Source organism: Corythoichthys intestinalis, chromosome 4 (assembly GCF_030265065.1).
Source record: "Corythoichthys intestinalis isolate RoL2023-P3 chromosome 4, ASM3026506v1, whole genome shotgun sequence".
Taxonomy (NCBI): Eukaryota; Metazoa; Chordata; class Actinopteri; order Syngnathiformes; family Syngnathidae; genus Corythoichthys; species Corythoichthys intestinalis.
The window spans coordinates 11,397,045-11,419,780 of NC_080398.1; the positions used below are offsets into that span (position 1 = coordinate 11,397,045).

At 39.1% G+C, this 22,736-nt stretch overlaps 1 protein-coding gene across 3 annotated transcripts in view; it reads left to right on the top strand.

Annotated features, from left to right (window-relative positions):
• Positions 1 to 20,124, top strand: part of lars2 (leucyl-tRNA synthetase 2, mitochondrial) — a 66,196-nt gene extending 46,072 nt beyond the window's left edge. For all 3 annotated transcript variants that reach the window (XM_057834523.1, XM_057834524.1, XM_057834525.1), the window contains 8 exons: positions 6,720 to 6,857; positions 6,949 to 7,052; positions 8,167 to 8,346; positions 8,444 to 8,613; positions 9,366 to 9,443; positions 9,521 to 9,632; positions 12,380 to 12,507; positions 19,631 to 20,124. In XM_057834523.1, coding sequence (XP_057690506.1) covers positions 6,720 to 6,857; positions 6,949 to 7,052; positions 8,167 to 8,346; positions 8,444 to 8,613; positions 9,366 to 9,443; positions 9,521 to 9,632; positions 12,380 to 12,507; positions 19,631 to 19,807 — 1,087 coding nt within the window. In that variant the 3' untranslated portion in view covers positions 19,808 to 20,124. The remainder of the gene's footprint in view (positions 1 to 6,719; positions 6,858 to 6,948; positions 7,053 to 8,166; positions 8,347 to 8,443; positions 8,614 to 9,365; positions 9,444 to 9,520; positions 9,633 to 12,379; positions 12,508 to 19,630) is intronic.
• Positions 20,125 to 22,736: the final 2,612 nt, after the last annotated feature.

Here is a 22,736-nt window from a genome sequence, read left to right on the forward strand (position 1 = left end):
TATCTTTGTAGTTTTTTCTCAAAAAAGTTGCCTGTTTCTCTGTGTTTTCACAAAGGCAAACAAAATAGTCCATAGTTTGAGGCAACGGGTGTTTCGGTTGGAGATGATGTTCAAGCTTGCTTGGCCCGTGGCGTTGTTGCATAGCTTCTCGTGTCGCGTTCAAGAACTCCTCAGATTTCTGGCCATCAGCCACCTTGCTGTCCTCGACAATGTGTTGGAATAAAACACAGGGGGAGAATTGACGGTCGTCACATATGGATAAAATGGCAAGGACACTTTCGTGTATATCGACACTTGACGAGTCTAATCAAATGGTGTACAGTAGACGTGCTGCGGTCCACATTGTTGCGGACAGCAAGGTGGCTGATGGCTAGAAATCCGAGCAGATCTTGAACGCATCTGCACACGACAGAAACCTTCTACCTACTCCTTCCTTCCTACTGCATCTCCGCCTGACGACGTAAAACAAAGAAAAAACAAAAAAAAAACGATACCTCTCATGGCACACCGATTGAATAACACTGCCATAGGGAACGAACACACACACATGCAGTTACAGTTATATATTAGTATAGATATAGATATTTATATAGATACACACCACCAAAAAGACTCTTGAGGCAGGGGACTTCCTTGTTCCTTTATACAATACAATACAATACAATGCAATACAATACACACCTCAGAGTTGCTGGTATCCATGCTAATTAGGCAACAGTGATCAAAACAGCGATGATCCCTTTTTTCTCTTGTTCTCCCTCTACTCAATTACCCAGCCTTTTTTTTTTTTTTTTGGTGAGTGTCACTACCATCGGCTAAGTTAAAGAATACACGGATAAAGAATTTTAAAATCTGAAAATATAGTTAGACATAATTTGGTCACATGCCTTTTGCAAGGATAGTAGGGACTTTAATTTTGTTTGCTGGTGGAGGAGAAAATTGCCGAACATGGCGGCCATCTGAGAGCAATCAAGATTGATGAATGATTAATTCTCATTCCGCATGTACAATAGTCACCAGCTGATGAGTGAGGATGTGACATGTACTGACAAAATTAATATTTCAATCTTTAGTGTCTCTTGAAATCTACTCTACCCATTGAATCTTTCTTAGGTATTTTCAAATGGTTTATTAGGTATAAATGTTAAAAACGTCCTTCAAATATTACTTTTGCATTTAATGAAGGTTTTATGATTGGTAAAATTTAGGCAATTTCTTGTAAACAAACAAGAATTACTCCACAAGTTTTCAATAACATTGTTGTGGTTATCTTTCCGGGAGAGGTTTCAAAACTTCAGTATATCATAGTGCAGTTATACATACTGTTGGTTGAATGACAATACTAAATATATACTATTGATCCCTGATAGTGTCAGAATCAATGATACAACTCTTTTGATTATTTCATATAAAAGATCCAGTATTTAATCAACATTTCTGGTGCACCTAAAATAATTATATGCACATTAAATCATATCCTGAAACACTTGATTGTCTAATATCACCCACTCTCCCACTTATCTATTTCAAGCATGCATAATATAGCCTATGTGGCTATTCCTCCACCCACTTACTGTACTTGTGTATACCATGCATACACACACTCAAATTTGAACTCTCTGCTCATTGAGATAGAGATTATGGAGCTCTGTTTGTCACTTGCTGGGTTGTTGGTGATACCCTAAGCTTAAAAAAAGATTTTTCTCCCCCCCTCGCTTTTTGACCAGGCGGCAAAGCCGCATCAAAGGAGTTTGCGGGGGGGACTTTCCAGCCCATCTTTTTTTTTTTTTTATGCAGGACAGATTATGGTGCAACAGAAAAAGCAATTACTCTATTTGTATATTTCAGTCAGCCTGCTGAGTCTTATGCGCACGGAAGTGATGAAAAGTAGGACGCTGGGCATGCTGTAAGTAGCAAGCAGTAGAGGGGAGGAAATAGAAGTGTGTGTTGTGATGTATTAGAGGAGTGGGGCCTGATGCCAACTCACAGGCCAAATTATTTTCAGCCTTGCGAGTTCATAACTTTATCCCATGGTTCAATTATCACCAGACACCCGTCGTCAGAGATGGAAGGAAGAGAGGCAGAGAGGTGTGGAGGAGGGTAATTACTAGAGCAATGTGTGACACATGCTGTAGATAGTTTTCTGCTGACCATAAACCCGTAAACTTAACCACATGCAGTTTTCACTCATCATGTATACAAGTTTACAATCTTTTGCTTCATATGCTATTCAGCTCATAAAATGGATGTTGAAAGAGATATCTATGAGCAGGCAAAAAATATATAAATTTTATAAAGAATTCTCAGATTGACCCAGATTCTGACAGGAAAAGCATTTCTATAAAATGGAATGTTTAGCATCTCTCACAGATTTTTGCTATTTTGTCTTGTTGTACACAGAAAATATATTTTCCTCTCTGATTAATATCATAGAGATTGCTGTCTCCAAAAGAGCTATTACTGTGTTTGAGTGTGTGCGGGAGAAGAAAAAATAAAAACGTTTGCGTGTGATGTTACAGGGAACACGGACAGAAAGACTTGTACTTCCTATAAGATGAATGTTAGTATGAGTAGGGATGGGAATCGAAATCAGATTCCAATTCGGAACTGGTTCCGAGTGTTTCGAGGCCTCGACATCACAATGAAAAAGCCTTAACGATCCCTTTAACGATTCCTAAAGACGCGTATTGCGTCGTGACGTGTCTTGTTGTCCAGACGCATCAAACTAGCATGGCGCCAAGAACCACTCGGTCCAAAGTTTGACTACACTTCACCAGGAAAGAGTGTGAAAATGAAAGGTTACGACGGGTAAGCACGAGCATTGCAGCCATAAACATAACAATGACAGCACGTAGGTTCAAACGCTCGAAAGTGTCTTCACTTCACGAGGAAAAATTACAAAAAAGCGACTTGCAGTCATTGCAAGGTGGAGATAACTGCATCGGGAGGGAATACGACTGCGCTGTCCTCACAGAGAGGCTAAGGCTCAGTTCTGGCTATACAGCTAGCTAAACTCCCAAATGACGATGTAGAAGACGTTGGTATAATTTGCTGACTTTATTCAACCATCACTAGAAGAGTGAAACTAAGAATAGAAATGAAACAAATCAATTTCGTCCCCAATAACAAACAGGTTTGCATCAACGTAAATCAGCGATGATTAGCTGCTAATAACAGTATGGTTAGCATTCGTTCGCTAGCATTAGCACATCGTTCAAACCACTACACAACTGGATTTAAGTGTCCGATCGCGAGTGGAAACACAACAACACAAAAGATGATACATACAGGCGTTGCCTCTGTAGATATTAACATTAACAAAGAACGTAGGCTCGTAGAAGTGTTTCCCTCTCTCACTCACTTGGATGCGGCATTTCTTCGGGTGCCAAAACTGCGGCCCGCGGCCCAAATACGGCCCGCCTCCACATTTGGTCCGGCCATTTTGATTTTTTTTTTTTTTTTCTCAATCGTGTTATTTATTTCCTGGCCTTTTTCCTTGAAGAATTCAGAGAGGGTTATTTGGTTATTATCTATTTAATTAATAGTGTTTTTATTATTAATTATTATTATTATATTATTATTTTTATTTTATTAACTTTCATTCCGTGAAGAATCCAGAAAGGGTTATTTGATTGTGGCTGTCTAAAAAACAATAATTTTTTACATTTATGCACTTCTGCAATCGTCACACTTTTTCTGTTACAAACTGACCCCGGCCCCTCATCAGAGAAGGGAAAAGTTATGTGGCCCCCACAGGAAAAAGTTTGGGGACCCCTGCTTTAACACATATTGCCAAAGGCAGAACAACAACCTATCTGCCAATATATACCAATATTTTTATTTCTATTAGATAAATGTTTCAGTAAAATGTTACACATTCTTGTGTATTTGCCACTTATTGCCACAGTTAACATTGAGGCTTTGGGCCTCTTTTGATCTCGTTGTGAGTTTGTAAGGTTGTGAGTTCTGATTAAACAAACTCGATGCCAATCAAAACGTTTGTTCTTCTTTTTCCCCAAATTAGAATCGATAAGAGAATCGATAAAGAATCGAATCGTTAAGCAATATCGATAATGGAATCGGAATCGTAAAAATCCTATCAATTCCCATCCCTAAGTATGAGTTATAATAAGTTTTTATAATTTGAAAAATTAGTTTAACTAGTTGGTCACCATTGTTTTTGACGACGCAATGCACTCTGGGCGGTGACGTCATTGGGCAGTGCTGCCGTACTTCCAAAGTGTCAAACGTTAAAACTACAGAAAGATGTCGTCGGTTCTAGCCTTCCAATTCTAACCCGAGCGGAAAAGTGATGAGAAGGACAGCATTGCAGTATTTCACAAAACGAGCAGCAAAACAATTAAATAAAGGTCTCCGGTAGGATTCGAACGCACGTTTCCAGTGCTACAGATGAGTGCGTAGACCACAGGACTATACTTCCGGGTGACATTACAGTCATGATTTTCCATATAAAGCAATCACAACCCACATGCGTTGTCTGTCTGTGCGGCAAAACCTGAAAGGGGAACCCAACTGAAAAGAAAGTGCGGCTGGCTTGACCTTGGAAGTAGAAAACGCGGCTCAATTCAGACAGCAAGCAGACAACAAAAACATTGGGATTGCATAAAATGGTTTATTGAACACACAAAAAAAACACGCGATCGCGAAAAGAGAGGGACAAAATAAGTCCTTGACAGTAGGTCGAGATCAGTTAAAAAAATAAAAACCCGAGGGAAAACCACGGTGAGAAGCAGACAAACGGGAAAAAAACAAGGCCATGACTAGGAGTGGGAACTTCTTGGCACCTCATGATACGATACGATTTGCTATACAAAGCTCACGATGACGATGATCTGACTATATGGCGATACAACGATTATCGATACATTGGTCAGAAAATCATTCTAGGATATTCTACAAACAACAAATAAAAAGAAAAACAAGCTTCTGCTGTGAATCGGAATGAGTTTATCACTAGTTGACGTCTAATCCATTTGAACTGGAAGGGTGGCAGCGATTCATTCGCTGCCATCCCTCCCACTTCAAACGGATTGAACGTCTTTGGCTTTCAGTGGCAGCCAATGCCAGGCAATGAGGTCATTTTGGGCCATTTAAGGTCTTTTACCTGTTGATTTTCAGTTATTTCCTGTTGATTTTGGGGTATTTTATGGGTCACTTCCTGTTTGAGTTACAGAACAGGAAGTGACCTGGGAATCACCCAAATGAATAGGCAGTGACTCAAACTCAACAGGAAATGACCTATAAATGCCCTAAAATTAACAGCAGGTGACCTGTAAATGCCCTAAAAATCACAAAATGACTGTGAATGCTGTGGTTTCGAATGAACGAACGTTCCTCGTCTAAATGGATTGGGCGTCAAGCGCCATCAATGCAGTCTTAGTATTAACTGAGGCACTATTATGTTGGAAGATTTTGGTAGCAACTTGTTTGTTGCTTTTTTTTTAGAAATTGACGCCTTTTTAAAACGATATCTCGATTCTTGGCAGGAGCATATTGATAACCTTTTGGGATACTAAGTATCACGATATATCACCATTTCGATGTTTTGCCACACCCCTAGCCATGAAGCAACTAGCAACGAAGGGATATACAAACTTGTCAAATGGCAGCAAGTCAGTATCTCGGCAAGCCGCCTAGGATCGGTTTAAAGACTGCTGATGAGCTGGAATTGGATGCAGTTATGACTTTGGGAACTTATCCCACATCTCTGTAACAAAACATTCTGACCAGCAGCAGAATGTGACAAATCATGCAAGTCGTCATACAAGCTTCGCTTGCTTGCTAGCACAGCTATTCTCCCAGTCCAGCCCAAATGCGTCATCACCCCCAGCGTGCATTGCGCACGTAAAACATGGCACCCTCTGTAGGTCAAAGCATGTACTAAATATTATAGATTTTTCATTATATGGCAATAATATATGTGTTTCTAATAACATATTTTAGTAAAAGAGAACAATTGTGGCTTTTTAGAGCCTACACGACTTTTAAGTCCGAGGTTCCCTTTAAAAAAAACAGCAGTTTGTTTGAAACAGAAGGGAAACAGTCTTGTAGCCGCGTCAGAGTAAATGAGCCCACGGCTGGACAGTGATTTTTTTTTTTTTTTTTAATTACTCTTTTTGTAGACCTATTATCAAAGGTTATTATTTATTAACCTTTATCTAACTTTTACGATTTTTTCTGTATGGATATGTGATTAAATATAATTATGATGTTTTTATTCAATTATTTTTGCTGGATATAAAAAAATTAAAACTCGTTAATGTAGTCTTCCATATTATTGAGGACTATCCTGGCTGACTTTGGGCGAGAAGCAGAATACACTTTCGACTGGTTGCAAGCCAATCTCAGACATTTTACATGAAATTTTAATATTTTCTCACATTGCCTCAGAACAATTACATAAAATACTGAATTTTATGGAAATTACACAATAAGTTGGGGAAGAAGTGAACTGTTAAGATTTATACAAAGTTTAAATGTGCCATTCAATATGCCAGGTGCATAATTTCGACGGAAAAGATGAATAATAATATTACAAAGATTTCTCTTAACATATAGAAGCAAACAGCAACCCCGTGTTCATGTCTGCATGTGTTATAACTACGAACGTTGCATAAAAAAAATGCACATGACTTGCGTTGTTTAATCCTCTAAACCCCCATCATCTGCCCCCCGCCCCCAAATTTTTCTTTCTTTAGGCCTTTTGAGCGCCACCTAGCGGATCACTGGCTGCCCGTGGATGTTTACATAGGAGGAAAGGAGCATGCTGTCATGCATTTGTATTACGCACGCTTCCTTTGTCACTTCTGCAAGGACCAGGGGCTTGTGGAGCACAGGTACGCCTTCTTGTTCAATATCAGCTCTTTTAGTTTGCACATAATTTGTCCGTACATGAATGCGCTGTTTTTGCTTTTTTTTTTTTTTTAGGGAGCCATTCAGAAAGCTGCTTGTCCAGGGTCTGATCAAAGGCCAGACTTTCCGACGAGCAGACAATGGCCAGTACCTAAAGAGGGAAGAAATAGACTTTACAGGTAGATATAATCAAAAGTGACACAAAGAGAAAGTGACTAAGTGTTTTTTTTTTTTCTAAAACAGCTGCTCAGAAACATAGCAGATGCTAGCTCAAAAGCAAAGAAAATATTTGCTATGTTTTCTTTATTTCATTGTTTGTTTCTGTGTTCAGTGCTTCAAAAGTCCAAGGATGAAATCAGACAATAATGCTTTACAGAAAAATCTTGCTTGTCTCCTGCACACACTCAGCAATGATCCATGCAATTGAGTTTTTTTTCAGTGGGAATAATGAGAATCAAGCACCGACACCAATGCTTTTGTACCTAGTTCTTCTATTATTAGTTGTTTCATTGTTGGTCTTTTCTTGTTGTTTGGTTCATTGCATGGTTTTTTGCATACATGCTACAAAATATTGATATAATCCATAATAAATAAATCATAATAATCAAATAATGATTGATATAATCCGTAATTGTGTAACTGTACATTTCATCGCTGTTGGCCAGTATTGTACTTAGTTCCATAGTTTACAGTTTACAATGCTCACACACAATAAAGGAGTTACAGTAGTCTGAAAAATTAGCTTTAACCCTTAAAATGGCACTAATGTAAATATGAAACTGAAGGGAAAAATGGAGTTTAGAGTGTTATTGGGGGCCATAAACAAAGTGTATTTCTGTTTTTATCAATTTCTTATTTCACAACGTCATCTGAGAAAATCAAGGTCCATGGAGATTCCTGTTTAACCTCGTCTGTCGACCTGTCCATCACCATAGCGCACAAGAAAGGGATCATCCCTGATGTACTGTAGTTCCACCTGCAACTTGAACTTCTCTGTCATACCCACTGCACACTGCACCACTGTTACTGTGCGAGAACCTGTCCCAGCAAGCTATGGGCAGGGGGCGGGGTATAATATAATCCGATATATTTTATAGTAATACAATTTAATAAGATTTAATCACATATCCAGTCACTTGTCCACCAAAGATCCTGTCCTACAGTCAATTAATTTTCTATGAATTAAAAACAGATTGATCAGATCAGATCTACTCAATTCAATAAGAACTCTGTTAAACTATTACTGACAGAGTAGAAAATGTCACATTGTCGTTGACCTTTTGTTTCTGTTAGATAAAGAGCCACAAGCAGTGGGAGGTGAAAGTGTGGAAGTCACATGGGAGAAAATGAGCAAATCTAAACACAATGGTCTGGACCCACACGATGTGGTGCAACAGTACGGAGTGGACACTGTGCGACTGTACATCCTTTACGCCGCTCCACCTGAACAGGACATCCTCTGGAATCTAAAAAGTGAGATGTTTGATATTTTTGTTTTTACCATCATCTGCTGGATATTTGTTTCCTATCGAATGAATGTAATCCTGACTCGAAATTGACCTCAACTCAGAGGATGCTCTTCCTGGAGTCCTGCGCTGGCAGTCCAGACTGTGGAAACTTGTGACCAAGCTGCGAGGTGCTCGGCAACTCGGTGACGTCCCTAACCCCTCTTTGCTGAAAAAGAAGGATCTGGCAGAGTCAAAGAAAATTTGGGAAAACAAGAACTACGCAATTCAAGAGGTAGCACCTGTAAATTGCAAACATTTTCACCAGTAGGGGTCAGTAGCTAGCCTGATTTCAAAGTGGGGAGCGTTCATGTTGACTCTTTCTCCAAAAGGAATGATTCACTCACTGCTTTGCTTACCTTTCAGTCTAACACAACATGATTTATAATGCTACCATGCTATAAAAGGTAAATGTGCCAATCATTACAGGCCAGTGCTGCCTGGTCATCTAAGATGAAATCCCCAGAGTAAAGGGGAGGAAGCAGACTGGCTAGAAATTGATTCAAAACCTACTCAGTTGCTCCCACACTTTATAAATAGATATCCATTCCTGCCAGGTTGGATTTTCTTTCTCCGCCCCTCAAGGCTGCAGCTTTTATAGGACATCAGGTCTGTTAGCCTTAAGCTCTCAAAGTCAATGCTGTGCTTTGATTTGCCCCTCGGAAAAAGTCCCAGTGATCAGCCGCTTTCTCCCTAAGACCCTTCCCCAAAGGGGTTTCTCCTCGCACTGGGCTAAGCTAGGAAATATTGACCTACTCAGAGCTGAGTCTCTTCAGCTGGCAATAAATGGCCTGGAGGTGCATCCTTAGGGCGTGTTGTTTTCTCTTTAAAGGCAAATACAATCTTCAGTCAACTGACTGATGATATGACTGATTTGATACAGAAATATAGCGACACTACCTTAGTGTTTCTTAGGGACTAACTGTTAATGTTTTAATAAACTAAGGGTGCTTTCTTTCTTTTTTTTTTTTTTAATTTTACTTTCAGGTCACATCTTACTTCACAGAAGACTTCTTATTCAATGCTGCCATTTCTCGCCTCATGGGACTTACCAATACACTGAGTGTGAGTGAACACTGGATTGTAGTTTTGAGTTCAGTGAGCGTCACCCTGGTTACCATTAGATGTGTCCCTGTGTACAGAGTGCAACTGTGAGGGTGTTGCAGCATAGTGTGGAGTTTGAAGATGCTCTAGCTGCACTAATTATGATGACTGCGCCAATGGCACCTCATCTTGCCTCTGAACTTTGGGCAGGTGGGTGCATTCAAAATTATACCCCCAACGAAGAAGATCCCCATTTGATTGGATTGCTCTGTTTGGATGTTAGGTTCTGAATGGCATAAAACTTTGTGAACTCTTGCTATAAAAATGCAAATAGGGAACTAAAACATGAAGGGAACTAAAGATTAAATCAAAATGGCACCATCTGATGAGTGGTGTAATTAAGAAGTAGACTCCTAAATACCAAATGGAAAAACACACAGAAATATCATGCTCTTGATATTGCACAACATAAAAACATTGTTTTATCCTTTAGAAAAGCCAAACCCATTAAATCTGGCTTGACAAAGGAAGTATTTTCAAATTCATCATGACAAGAATACTTGCAGCCGGGTAGCTGTAGAAAGTGCAAATGTGACCAGACAAAATACAATACACCTTTCATCTTAATCGATGTAATGTTGAATCTCGATAACAATTGCGTTGCTTCATTAGGCACGAATGGGCTCTCCAATCAATCTTACCAGCTCAATAGAACTGGATTTAGCTTGGTGAAAATTAGGGATGATCCGATCACATGATAAGAAATCGGGCAAATGTCGCCATTTTTATTCAAATATGATAGTGAATTGGACTTCAATTCATTACAAGTCCTTCTAATGAAAGTCATGCTGTGGTCTGTTGGCCCAATGTTGAAAACAAACAGTAGGAAGGAAAAGAGAACGTCTTTGTGCATCACACGGCAACTTTCCCTCTCGCTATCAAGGACAACATCCTTTCATTGTTGATGACACACGTACACAACTTCAGAAATACATTCTCCAGCACACTAGTGCAATTTGATAGCGTGACTGGAAGGAAGGCATTCACATCACAGATTCACATTTGTGCCCAGGTGTGATCCTAAAATCCTAGTTCACAAATAGGACACACAAGAGTTTACATGCTACGCCTAGTAGTGCTTTCCATCTCACTTGTTGGAATTTGGAGGAAGTTCATGTCCTTCCTTTGTCGTCCTATTTTTGAGAAAATAGAAGAAACATGAAAGGCCTTGCGTTTAAGTAGTTGAAATCACATTTTCTAAAGCATTGTTACATTACCATTTTCGTTGAGCAGTACTGCTCACTAATTTGAATTAAGAAAAAAATGGCTTATTTTTTGAAAAACTTAACCCATGAGAATTGTGTTGGCAGTTGAAATACAAACAAATTACTTCACAAATACTTAAAAAATAAATAAATAAAACTGCACACAAAATGCAAACCGTCCCGTTCCGAGTGTTTGTTCCGAAACAGATCTTAGGATTGATTTATTTGGACATATGTAAACACAACAACCGCACTTGGATGCGGAAAAACACAACCAAGCCAGCAGCGCCAAGATAGGGTGGTCTTTATAAAAACACAAATAAAAGAATAGATAAAAAAAGTAAGACCGTTACAAACAAAAACAAAACGGAATAGAAACAAAAACACAATTAAATGAATGAAAAGCAAAAGTCGTACAATTGGGTATTTAAACAATAAGGGTAGTTATGAATATGCTGTAGTAAATAATACCATTTTTACCCTGATTTAAAGGAGATAACCTTTGTACACACCTCAGATCTTCTGGTAATTTGTTTGAGAGGTGAGGTGCATAATCACTAAAGGCCACCTCACCTATGCACAGCAAGGCAGTTCCAGACAACCACAGGGATCTAGATGCCTTGTACAGGTCAAGCAAATTTAGCATGTGTTTTGGTGCAAGGTCATTGAGTGTTTTGTTAGACCATCAGTAAGAAAAAATTGTCTATTTTTTTGATTCCCAGGAAGCCAGTCTAATGATTTCATGACCTGTGTAATATGGTCCAGTTTCCTTGTACTGTATTCGTAAGGACTCTGACAGAAACATTGTGGATAAGCTGCAGCTTCCTGATTGATTTTTTTGGTTAAGACATGTAAATACACAACTGCAATAATTCAATCTATGGAAAAAATGAATTCAACAGGAGCCCGTTAGTGATAAACTTTAGATGGCTGTCGAAGTTCAGGTCTGAATCAATAATTAATAAATAAAAATAATAGATTTGGGGATGTCCTGTTTTTTCGTCGCCTGTACGTCTTTGGCTACGAGGGGGTCATCCCTTATTTCTGTTTCTGAAAGGTGGCAACCCTACTTTTGAAACTGGTCTCAAATTACTGCGGCATTTCTCTCAATAAATGACAATAAAAGTAAAGTAGATGAAGTGAGCTGACCTTTCTCTTGGTAGCAGATGCTGCTGTTGTAACCTCAAACTCTTGGTGTTCGTTCACGTTTTGTCTTCAAATGTTTTATCACTTTCGAGGTATTGAAACTGGCCGATTTAACACCACCTCTCGAAACTTTCAGGCCGCAAATCTTGCATGCAGTTATTGTACTCAACAGAGATTATAAAATGAGATTTTCGTCTCGTAGTTAGTTTTTCCTACATATGAAAAAGCTGCCCCAGCATTATTTAAGAGCGGCCATTGGCCCGCTCTCATTGGTCTGGAGCAGGCCAATAGCGATTCTTCTTGGCATGCAAAGTGATCACGTGTCATCACACAACAGAGAGTGCAGTGAGCGTCAGGAGAAAAAGGCTGCGGTCAAGTGTTATAATACTGAACCGGTAAATGGTATCGGCTCGGCGCCCTCTTTGTTGGTATTTGCCAATACCGATACCACCATTTCGGGACGGATCGGCCTGGTATTGATATCGGTGCGTCTTTAATAATTATTATAAGATTTCTGCCTTGATTTGTTCCGTCTTTACTGTTCAGGTCTTTGCAAGGTGAATAACCCAATCAGCAGCACTCTTCGTCAAGGTGGTGACGTGCTGTCACAGTCCTGGCCTACTGTAGATCCTGAATACTTGCAGACCCCTGACTTTGTGGACATATGTGTGCGGGTAAGATGAAACGGATACATATGCTCTGACAAATTTAAATGTGGCGTTTTTGTCATGCATAATGACAGCCGAACAGTCTTGATGAAAGCCTATCTCCTTTAATTGTCTTTTTTGTTTGTCAGATGAAGGGTTTCATTTAAGAATCAGTACATTTGTTACCTTGTTTAAATTTGCATTTGTTCTCTAATCCACACCATCATTTAGATTTACAACGCTAAAGTCATAGTCCATGAATACATTCATGCTCTGTAATTTTGAAAAGAGTCTATGATTAGCTCGTGCGTGTTCATGTCTGAGTGTGTATGCTTGTGTATATGTGCGTCTGCAATTTCTGCATGTGCAGTCTACTTGAAACCAATAGACAAGTGGGTCAATAAGTAAAAGGGTACTTTACAGCTAATGATTTGTGCTGCCGCTGTGCCTTTTTTTTTTTTGTAAAGTAGCACAAAAGATGCTTTTGACATTTTATTTTGTCATCCTGTGTGAAGGAGCGCATGTTGATTGCCTTCACAGTAAGCCTGAACGATATATCGTTTAAACATCGCCATCGCGATGCGCGTGCGCGGTAGTCCCATCGCAAGAATGTGCGATAGTTTTTATTTTTTTAATCCACATACGCCTTGCTTTCTGATCTGCGCACAGCCTCACACCCTCCCTCTCCCAGACCTTTGTTCCTCTCAGTCACTGCGGCACTTGCTTATTAAAGTTAACATGGCTTTGATCTGGCCAAAGAAGCAGACTTCACACGGACATCTGTCAATCATCGTTTAGCTTGTTAAACAGTTTCTGCAAGGAAGCCGCGCTGGAATGAATGTGTGTGTGTGTGGAGACGTTGGAGACATAAATGCCAGAAGTGATCATGAGGAGTTTGAAATTTCTACATGTCACTCTAACGGTCACAGCTAAGGTAGATAAACAGAAGCATTTAATAAAGCCAAGCATTTATCTACTACAGTACTTTATTCTTGTTCAAAAATGATTTGGTTGGACAGTTATGTTTAAAACTGATCATAATTATGACATTTGAAGTGCTTAAAAATCATTTTTTAAAGCACTTTGGGGGGGTAAGTGAGAAAAAAAACATGTCTTATATGTATCTCTTTCCAATGCAAAATCTGAATAAATACATTGAGCACAAACACACACACACACACACACACACACACACGCACACACACACACACATACAAAATTAATTGGGGGGTGTGAGGGTGCGCTACTTCGCGGTTTTTCACTTATCGCGGCGGGTTATGGTCCCCATTAACCACAAAAAACGAGGGATCACTGTACACTGTGGTGATGGTGAGTCATCCAAAGTCTTTCCAAACAGCTATTCAAGTCATCTAGTGAAAATTTCTTTCAAAAAATACAGATAATTTTTTTTTTTTATAATATCGCAATATTGACGACATCAACACACAATAGCATATAGAAAAGTATGCACGGTATACAGTAGGGATGCAACGATACGGTTAAGTCACGGTTCGGTACGATTTTCGATACGAGAGATACGATTTTTGATTCGATTCAATACATTTAATGCTCTGAAACAATAAATACAGGTGTTTTTTTTATTTGTTTTTATTTTGCTAACAAGCAAGAATAACAATGCCATCATATAAACATGCATTATAGTGCACAATATGTAATTATGTATGTGCTTACTTCCTACTGATCTGATGAAATTTTGTATAAAAGTGCTGAGAACAATGTATACTGTTTGTAAAGTGAGGTGGGACACACTGTTGATTGCTGTTACTCTCTTAGCAGGTATGTTTACCACATGAGAAAAACATCCTATTTGTGGTCCGAGTCCATCTGTGTTACGTACTGAATTAACAATATTTGCAGCATTATCTATCGTCACTGGTAAGGATTGATTTGGCCTGCTTAACTTCCATTCCGTCATGGCGCTTTTTTGTTCGTCGACGTAGTATATGGACTACACGTCCCATGATCATTCTGGGCTCACGCAGCCAATGGCATGGTACTTGGGGGAGATCTAACGTAGCACATCTAGGTTGCTATTTGATGATATCTAGTGTGTGCGCACGAGTGTTGTCGGGCAGTAAAAAAAGTTAACAAATGCCACAGAAGTCACGTCTGTTCATTACTGCACAACACCAGCATTTGACGATCGACTTTAGTAAACAGGGCGAGTTTGAAGTACAGCGCTCTTAATTTGCCGCTCATTGTTCATCATGTAACCGTGAGTTAGCTCGATGTGACGCACGGTCTTAACCGGTCTTTTGTCAAACTGAGGTTTATCGTAGCAGCCAAGTCGGCAACAATATTTTGGCGGACTTTGTTGTACGTATCTAGCCTGGTACACCAGACTCAACGCTGTTCCAGCTATTGAGTCTGGCCACCATTCCCACGGAAACAATTTCCAGGGCGGAGCAAGCCACAGCAAACAGACAGCGGAGTGGACCAATCAGCGACGGGCAGACGTGACGTTAGTAAAATGGCGACCGCAGGACGATGGACTTGCGCGCGGAAGTAAACATACGAAGAGAGCGGAGTTTATTCGACATGGCTAGCGCGAGACAGACTGTTGTCAATGACTCGTGTCGATGTGTTTTTGGTCATTTAAAACTGATTTTACCGTGGATTGGAACATATTCTCGGCTCTGCCGTTCACCATCTGTGCTGCTGAAGAGACGGCTTTCGACGCGCAAGAGTGACGTTGCTCGTGAAGAAGACGTCACGCAAATAAACGAATCTGATTTGTCGATTGATTTTGTACCTGCTCGAAAAGGCCGTTAATGGGATGGTTTCCAGACTATACTATCAGTGTTTGAAAAATACAGGGAGAATAGTCTGGCAGAGCCAGGCTAGTACGTATCCGTAAAGGCAGTCATTGTTTAATATGTTCGAGTGAGGAAAGCATATCAGCTCACCTAAAATGCTGCCGAACAACGGATCTATATGAGATTGAAGCTGCCAAGCCGCCTCCTTAAGTTTGTCTTTCCTCCTGAGCAATGGTCCTCGTGCGCCACACCGCCAACCTTTAATGCAGTTAGGGGGAAGAGTGGAGGAGGGGGGTGGCTAGTTTTTACAAGGCAAAGCTGTGCCAGACATCTTAGCAAGAAAGACAACAAAAATAAATTCGGAAAATACATTTTGGGAGCTTTCATTTGGATCGAATGTTTTTGCGTATTGAATCGAAGAGGGCGTATCGAACGGTTCAATATAAAACCGAGTATTGTTGCATCCTTAGTTTACAGTGAGGAGCAGAAGTATTTGCACCCCTTGTGATTTTGCATGGTCACCCACTTAGAAAATAGGTATAGGTCTGAAATTTCAGTCATAGATGCATATTGACTCATATTGTGTGATTTTTCAATAATTTATTTTTAATTTACTGGGGTTCATAAGTATATGTACCTCTGAGAAATTAGGTGCTAATATTAGGTGCAGAAGCCTTTGTTTACAATTTCAGAGGTCAGACGCTTTCTGTAATTCTTTACCAGGTTTTCACACATGGAAACAGGTCTCGATCTGTCAGGTTTCTGGGCTGTAGTTGAGAAACACTAAGTTTCAGCTCCACCCAAAGATTTTCTATTGGATTGAGGTCTGGAGACTGGCCGGGCAATTCTAGAATCTTGATATGCTTTTTACTTAGCCACAGTTTGTCTGTGTGCTTTGGATTATTGTCATGTTGGAAGATCCAGCCACGACTCATCTTCAAGTCTCTGACTGAGGAAAGGACGTTGTGGCTCAATATCTGACTCTACATTTCACCATTCATCCTCTGCTTTATACAGTACAATCGTCCTGTCCCCTTTGCCGAAAGCAGCCCCGAAGCATGAGGTTTCCACCCCTGTACTTCACAGTGGGGATGGTGTTCTTGGGATTGTACTCATCAGTCTTTTTCCTCCACATACGACGAGTAAAGTTTGCACCATAAAGTTCTACTTTGGTCTCATCTGACCCCTGCCGTGTAGTTCTAGGCTGAGCCCTCACTTTTCTCATCATGAGTGATGCCGCACGAGAGATTTTGCAAGGAGCACCAGTCCGAGGTAGATTATCAGTAATGTTTAGCCTTTTCCATTTTCGAACAATTGCTGCAACTGTTGATTTATTCTCACCAAGCTGCTTTCCAATTTTCCCATCGCCTTTTCCAGCTTTGTGAAGTTCAACATTTTTTTATCTGGTGTCTTTCGAAAGCTCTCTGGTCTTGTCCAAGGTAGCAGTTGGATTATGACTGACTGTGGGGTGCACAGGTCACAGTATTGAGGTCAAACAGGTGGTGAGTAGGTGGTTGTTTACTCATGGGGTAAAGGTGGACTTATTTAAGGTCGACTGACAACTCTTTGAGTGTCATAATTCTTGCCGATTCTCAGGGGTACAAATACTTATGAACCCCAGTAAATTACAAATAAATGATTTAAAAAATCATACAATGTGATTTCTGGATTTTTTAAAGGTTATTTCTCTATGAGTTGGAATGCATCTAGGATTGATATTTCAGACCTCTACCTATTTTGTAAGTGGGTGAACTTGCAAAATCATATGGGGGGCAAATACTTCTGTTCCTCTCTGTATAATCTGACTTAATTTTTCTTCTGATTTACCTCTATTGATAAATGATCATATATTCCTTCTCCTATTCACAAATGTAAAAAGACTTCAGCTGTCGCCTCAAATTCCCTTACTGTAGTCTGATGCATAGACTTCACAGTTGACTAGACAGCTCCCACTAATATTGCGCCACGCCCAGAGGCGTCGCGTCCCATTAGGCAAACCAGGCAATTGCCTAGGGCCCCCAGCCAGCAGGGGCCCCCAGAGGGCCAACAGATTTAAGTGTAGGGAGTGTTTCAATACCATGGAATCATTTGGCAGATTATCTAACAATTCTGTTATCAATCCCAGTCACCGCTATCCATGCCGCGTAGATTATACATATTTAATAAAGTCCAATCAGTTAGTAATGCCACATGATTGTTGAAGAGAGATCCACCAAGTACTCTCTGAAAAGTTCTTGCCGAGTTATTTTACGTTGATTTTCACTGGCCACCTCATTATTCATGTGACTACTTAAAGAAATGGCGATTTTTCCCAAAAAGTTTATTAATGGGTCTATCGTATTCCTCGTCGAATACTCTATAGGAAAAATATAACATATATGCATCTAAAACAATTTTATTAGCAAATTTAATACTCATTTCAGCCAGTCGTCCACCAATCAGTGGTTTTTACGGAATAATTTGAATTTGGTGGGTCGCAGGGCCAATCTGACTACTGATTTCACACAAAGGTGTATAACTCCGCATCCGATGGTGGTATGGTGGTATTTTTGTGTCGCTACTCTTCTTCTATTGCTCCAAGTCCAACTGTCCCCCTTACTTGCACATGCTCGAAGGGCCCCATGTTGCCTGGGGCCCCCAGGGACTCTTGCTACGCCTCTGGCCACGCCTTCCCGTTAGGGGCCGAGCCAGCAGAGCTGATTTGGCTTTGACTGTGATAAACTCAAACACACGCTGCGCTAAAACGCCGGATTCGGGTGGAAACAGGACAACATTTTTTCCGTATATAAGCAGGAAGGATTGTCTCAAGAGTGATTTGGTCGAGCATTCAAGGTAATTATTATATAAAAGAGCCCCAGTCATGCACTTTCAACTTAAAAAGCTCTTTGTTGTGTGACAGTCGCCACGTTCGATTATACAATAGCGTAACTTTAGCTCGAAATATTTACGTAAAAGGAATGATAACTGCCTGTTTCTTTGCTTTTAACCAAGAATCTAGATTGTTCTATGTTCATATCTATAGAAAATCTGGTGATGTATGCGGTGATGTATGCATTTATTTACAAGAATTTTCAACTTAAAAAGCTCTTTGTTTTGTGATGGCCGCCATGTTGTATTAATACACAGCAGCGTACGTTTACATTCAAATGATCAGGTAATTTTTGGCCAACTGTCCGTTTTTTGGTAAAAACATAGTAATTTAGACATTTCTCCGTCCATACAAAAAAAAAAAAGTTTGCCTTTTGCGTGTTTTATTTTATGTAACATTTCAATCTAAAAACAACGAAGGCCAGACAGCCGGCAAGACTTGCTCCGTGCTGAGGCAATAGTGAGATCGGATTCAACCTAAATAAGTTGTGATTGTAGAGCAAAATGCAAATTCTGCTTTTGTTGAGTGAAATTAAGATGATTTTGCATGTTTTCCTCTAGTAATAAGTTTCTGATGTGAAAATTGAGTGATTTAATAAGTGTTGAAAAATTGCACTAAATAAAAAAAAATTAAGTTGCTATTTTAGGCAAAAACTTATATGATATGTTAAATATTGCTATTGAACCTGAAAATATGGGTGATCATCTTTGCATTTGGTGATTTTTGTGCATCTAGTGTAAAATTTGAGAATTTTATAGCAATTTTAAGTTTTGATATACGTGTATAAAAAAATAATTAATGAGGATTTTTTTTAGGCAACGACTTTGAATTTTTTTTATGTCTCTGCTCACGGAGACTCATATATGCCTAAGGCAGGTTCCTGTTTTGGTTTGAAGTCGCTCGCAGCTTTGGTTGTGAAAATATTTGAATTTTAAATTGTTTAAAATAGGCCCCGTACGGATCGGCACCGAGCCCCATCAACTGATAGTGAAGTCTATGTCTGATGAAAAGATCAGAGAAATGTGATCCTACATCCAGTGTTTTAACAGCTGTTTGTGTTTTTTACTTGACAGTAATGCTCTTTGACAGGTTTTCTTTACGGTTGCTTACTTCATGTTTACCACTCTGTAGAGTAAATATATTTAAGCTCACAATGCTGGCTGGTGAAGATCCACAAGAGAGATCTCTTGTGGGTTTTTTCATTCGCTCTGCCTGTGTCCTTTAATCACATAGTTTGGGATGCCTTGCTTGAGTGGTGTCCAAGACGCACACAGGCAAATGGCATTGCACAAGGGAAGTCTTGATGTTCCCACTCATTGTGCACACTTGCCTCTAACCCTACAACACTGAACGCACTTCCTTTCTTTACCACTAAATGCAGGTTAGGAGGGTCCAAGCATGTGGAAAGGAAACTTTAATTCATCGGCCTGAGCATCAGTTTAGCTTTCTCTTTGAATTATAGGTTGAGGGTTGGGTTTGATTTGTCTCTCAACTGTGCCCCCAGATTAACAACAAAGTTTGTGGGACAGTAACTGTACCTGTGCTGGTGTCCAAAGACTCGGATCAAGTGCAAAGGTTGGTCATGGAGAGCTCCCTAGGACAGACGCTTCTCAAAGAGATGCACATCAAGAGAGCCATCCTGTCTCCCCGGACTGCCCTCATCAATTTCCTAGTTGCTTGAGGAACGGTTTGGTGTAGGCGATTCATTGTCCGACAGTGGCAAATAATGGGACTTTTATACATTGACAACTAATATTAGGGGTGTGGAAAAATTCATATTGCTGTATCAAAGGTGCAGTATCAATACAAAAGGATCAAATATTGATACTACTTTTCAAGAGACAAATGTTAACTGTTGAACGCGCAGTAACAAGTGTATCTTTGAGTTTACACCTTTATATACCATCAACTCTTTGTATCCTCAGAGTGAACAAAAAAAGGTTTTCGCTTTTCGTTATTCAGAACATCTTTTTTTTTTTTTTTTTAATTAACACACAATCATGAATAGAGCCGATTATCGTTACTTTGTTTTTACCAATCAAAAATATTTATAGCAGATAAATGAGAATCATTGTTAATTTTGGTAAACAGAGTCCAGGTAAGGTAAATGCTTAAATTTGCTCATTTAAATATGTGATTTGATAGTAATAATAATAAGCATGAATGTCTTTTCCTGTATTATTACTATACAATATTACTATATTATTAGAGAGAAATAATATAAACCCAACCTGATCAAGCTGTTCCCAACTTCCCATACATACGCCATTCTGAAGTGTAAGTTTGTGTAAACTTCATAAAATAGTAGTCATACAGCACAAGTGTGAAGCTCAGGGTGCCGGGGATTAATCTGACCCGCCACGTCACGTATTATGAGCAATTAAGCAAATAATTTGCAACTACTTTTTTTCTTGCTCAATTCTGTACCAAAATTGCTGCTTCTTTTAATATTGAGACATTATAAGCATTTATTTGTTACTTGGGCTTGTTTAAAATTAAACATTAGTTGACCAAACTATTTTCCTTGACTTAATGGTTTAAAATGAGTTATCCATCCGTTTTTGTGAATATGTAATGAATTATGAGGCCATGTGTATATACAGGTCAAAGCGGCCCTGTTAAATAACCGTAATTACAATGTGCCCTATGACAAAAATGAGCTTGACACCCATGAGTATACCGTAGATTCAGGGATTTAAAAAACTGGTACTACAGTCTTAGTAAACTTTGCACAGAATGTGTTTTTCCCCCGACTCTTAATGAACACATTTCTATCATGGAAGTATTATGAAATTTATATTTCTTTAAAATATTTTATTCATTTGCCATCATTTTTGTGTGGGTAACAAGATTGTTTAAATGCGATGATTTCTTTGGTTATATTAACATCATATTGTATATACAGTATATACTTTTTTAATTTTTACTCCTAAAAGTTGCTTGTATAGATAGATCATGTCTGTATAATAGATCATGGGTCAAGGCAATTTCCCACCCCTAAAAACATGTGTAAAGCTATTTTATTTTGGTCCTGGTTTTGAATTAAAATCTTAAAGAACAGAAAATGCCTCTTTCATTGAACAAAAAATATCGAGCTGGTTCTCAACATACCCTCTCACTGTTTAATCAAGCCCTCTTGACTGTCCCACAAGAACCCAAATACCACTCAAGATTCCAATCATTGTTTAGATTCCCCTCAACTCTCATGCCACCACTTACCAGCGTCAACCACAGCATCTCACCTCAACACCTTTTCAGAGGTTGTTCTTGCGTCTTTTTTCTTCTTTTTTTTTTGCACTGTTTTCCACACCACGGTACCAAGTTTGGAGTCAAGACCTTTTCCTGTGCAAGCAATAAATCATTTTGGATGTTTAGTGTGTAACTAAAGAAAGAATGTGATCTCCATCAAAGCTTCGGTCAGCTTTTTGATAAAGAAGTAGCTCTATTTTTAGGATTGAGGAGGCTCTACTCTTGACTGTTCAAATCAGGCTGTATCAGCAATTTCTGTTAGTCATTTTTAGTTGAGGAAGTCGCAAACCATCCAAGTGCATACAGAAGCTGAAGCCAAACATTCCCCAAATATGCTGTGAACTCTATCACATATACGAGCTCTATTGTGAGCATCATGTGACAGGAAAAGCAGACAGGCTAGAGAATAACAGGAAGAGACACTTGGAATTATAAGAGGGAGGAAGAAAAACGTTTGTTGTATTCCTTTACATTGTGTCACATTCTGCTTGTTTAATTAAATGTCAGTGCAGTAGATGTTTGAAACTGTGAATTATGCATTAGACCTTTGAATAGAACTTATTTACCTATGAATTTCCACCTTTGTAGTTCTAAAATGTGTCTCATCTCCCTTTTCCATCACCCTCCTAGCAATGTAGTTTAGAGTGAACTTCTATGCCTTGACCAATAAGGCATGACAGCCCAATTTACTCGGGAAAATGCCAAAGTTTTTTTTTAATTGGAATCGGGAAATAATTCCCAATATGAGGTCACCACATCTGTGATGGGTTCATTAAAATTGAGTCTTTAAAAACTTTTATAGTTCCTCTATTAATGGATTTTATTACTTAAAGCCTCAGGAGTCAGTTGTACACTTTATGTCAGCTCTGCAGTTGCCATGACAACTAGATCACTGAACATACCACAGTGACTCATTCGTTTAAAGTTAGGCTTTATACTTGAGATGTACAGCATGATGAGTTGTTAAAGTCTTCCTGTGGAGGAAAAGTGTTGCCACATTTCATTTACAGGACACTAACCTTGAATACTATGTAGTTACTGGCAATAATAAATGCAGCTTGTCACAAAGAAGCCTGTATTTTAATTTCCCAATGTTAGGAAATGGTTACATTTGGGACATAATTCATTAAAGCAACATACAAATGTTAAGCAACATTATTTTGTATTAATCCTAGTGCTAATACAAAACAAATAGCAATATAATGTATACTAACTGTCTCTACACTGCTGGCCAAAAGTATTGGCACCCCAGCAGATAATGCTCAATTTCTCCCATAAAGTGATTGGTATTAGAAATACTTTGGTAGTATTATCTTCATTTATTTTGCTTGCAATGATAAAACACAAAAGAGAATGGAGAA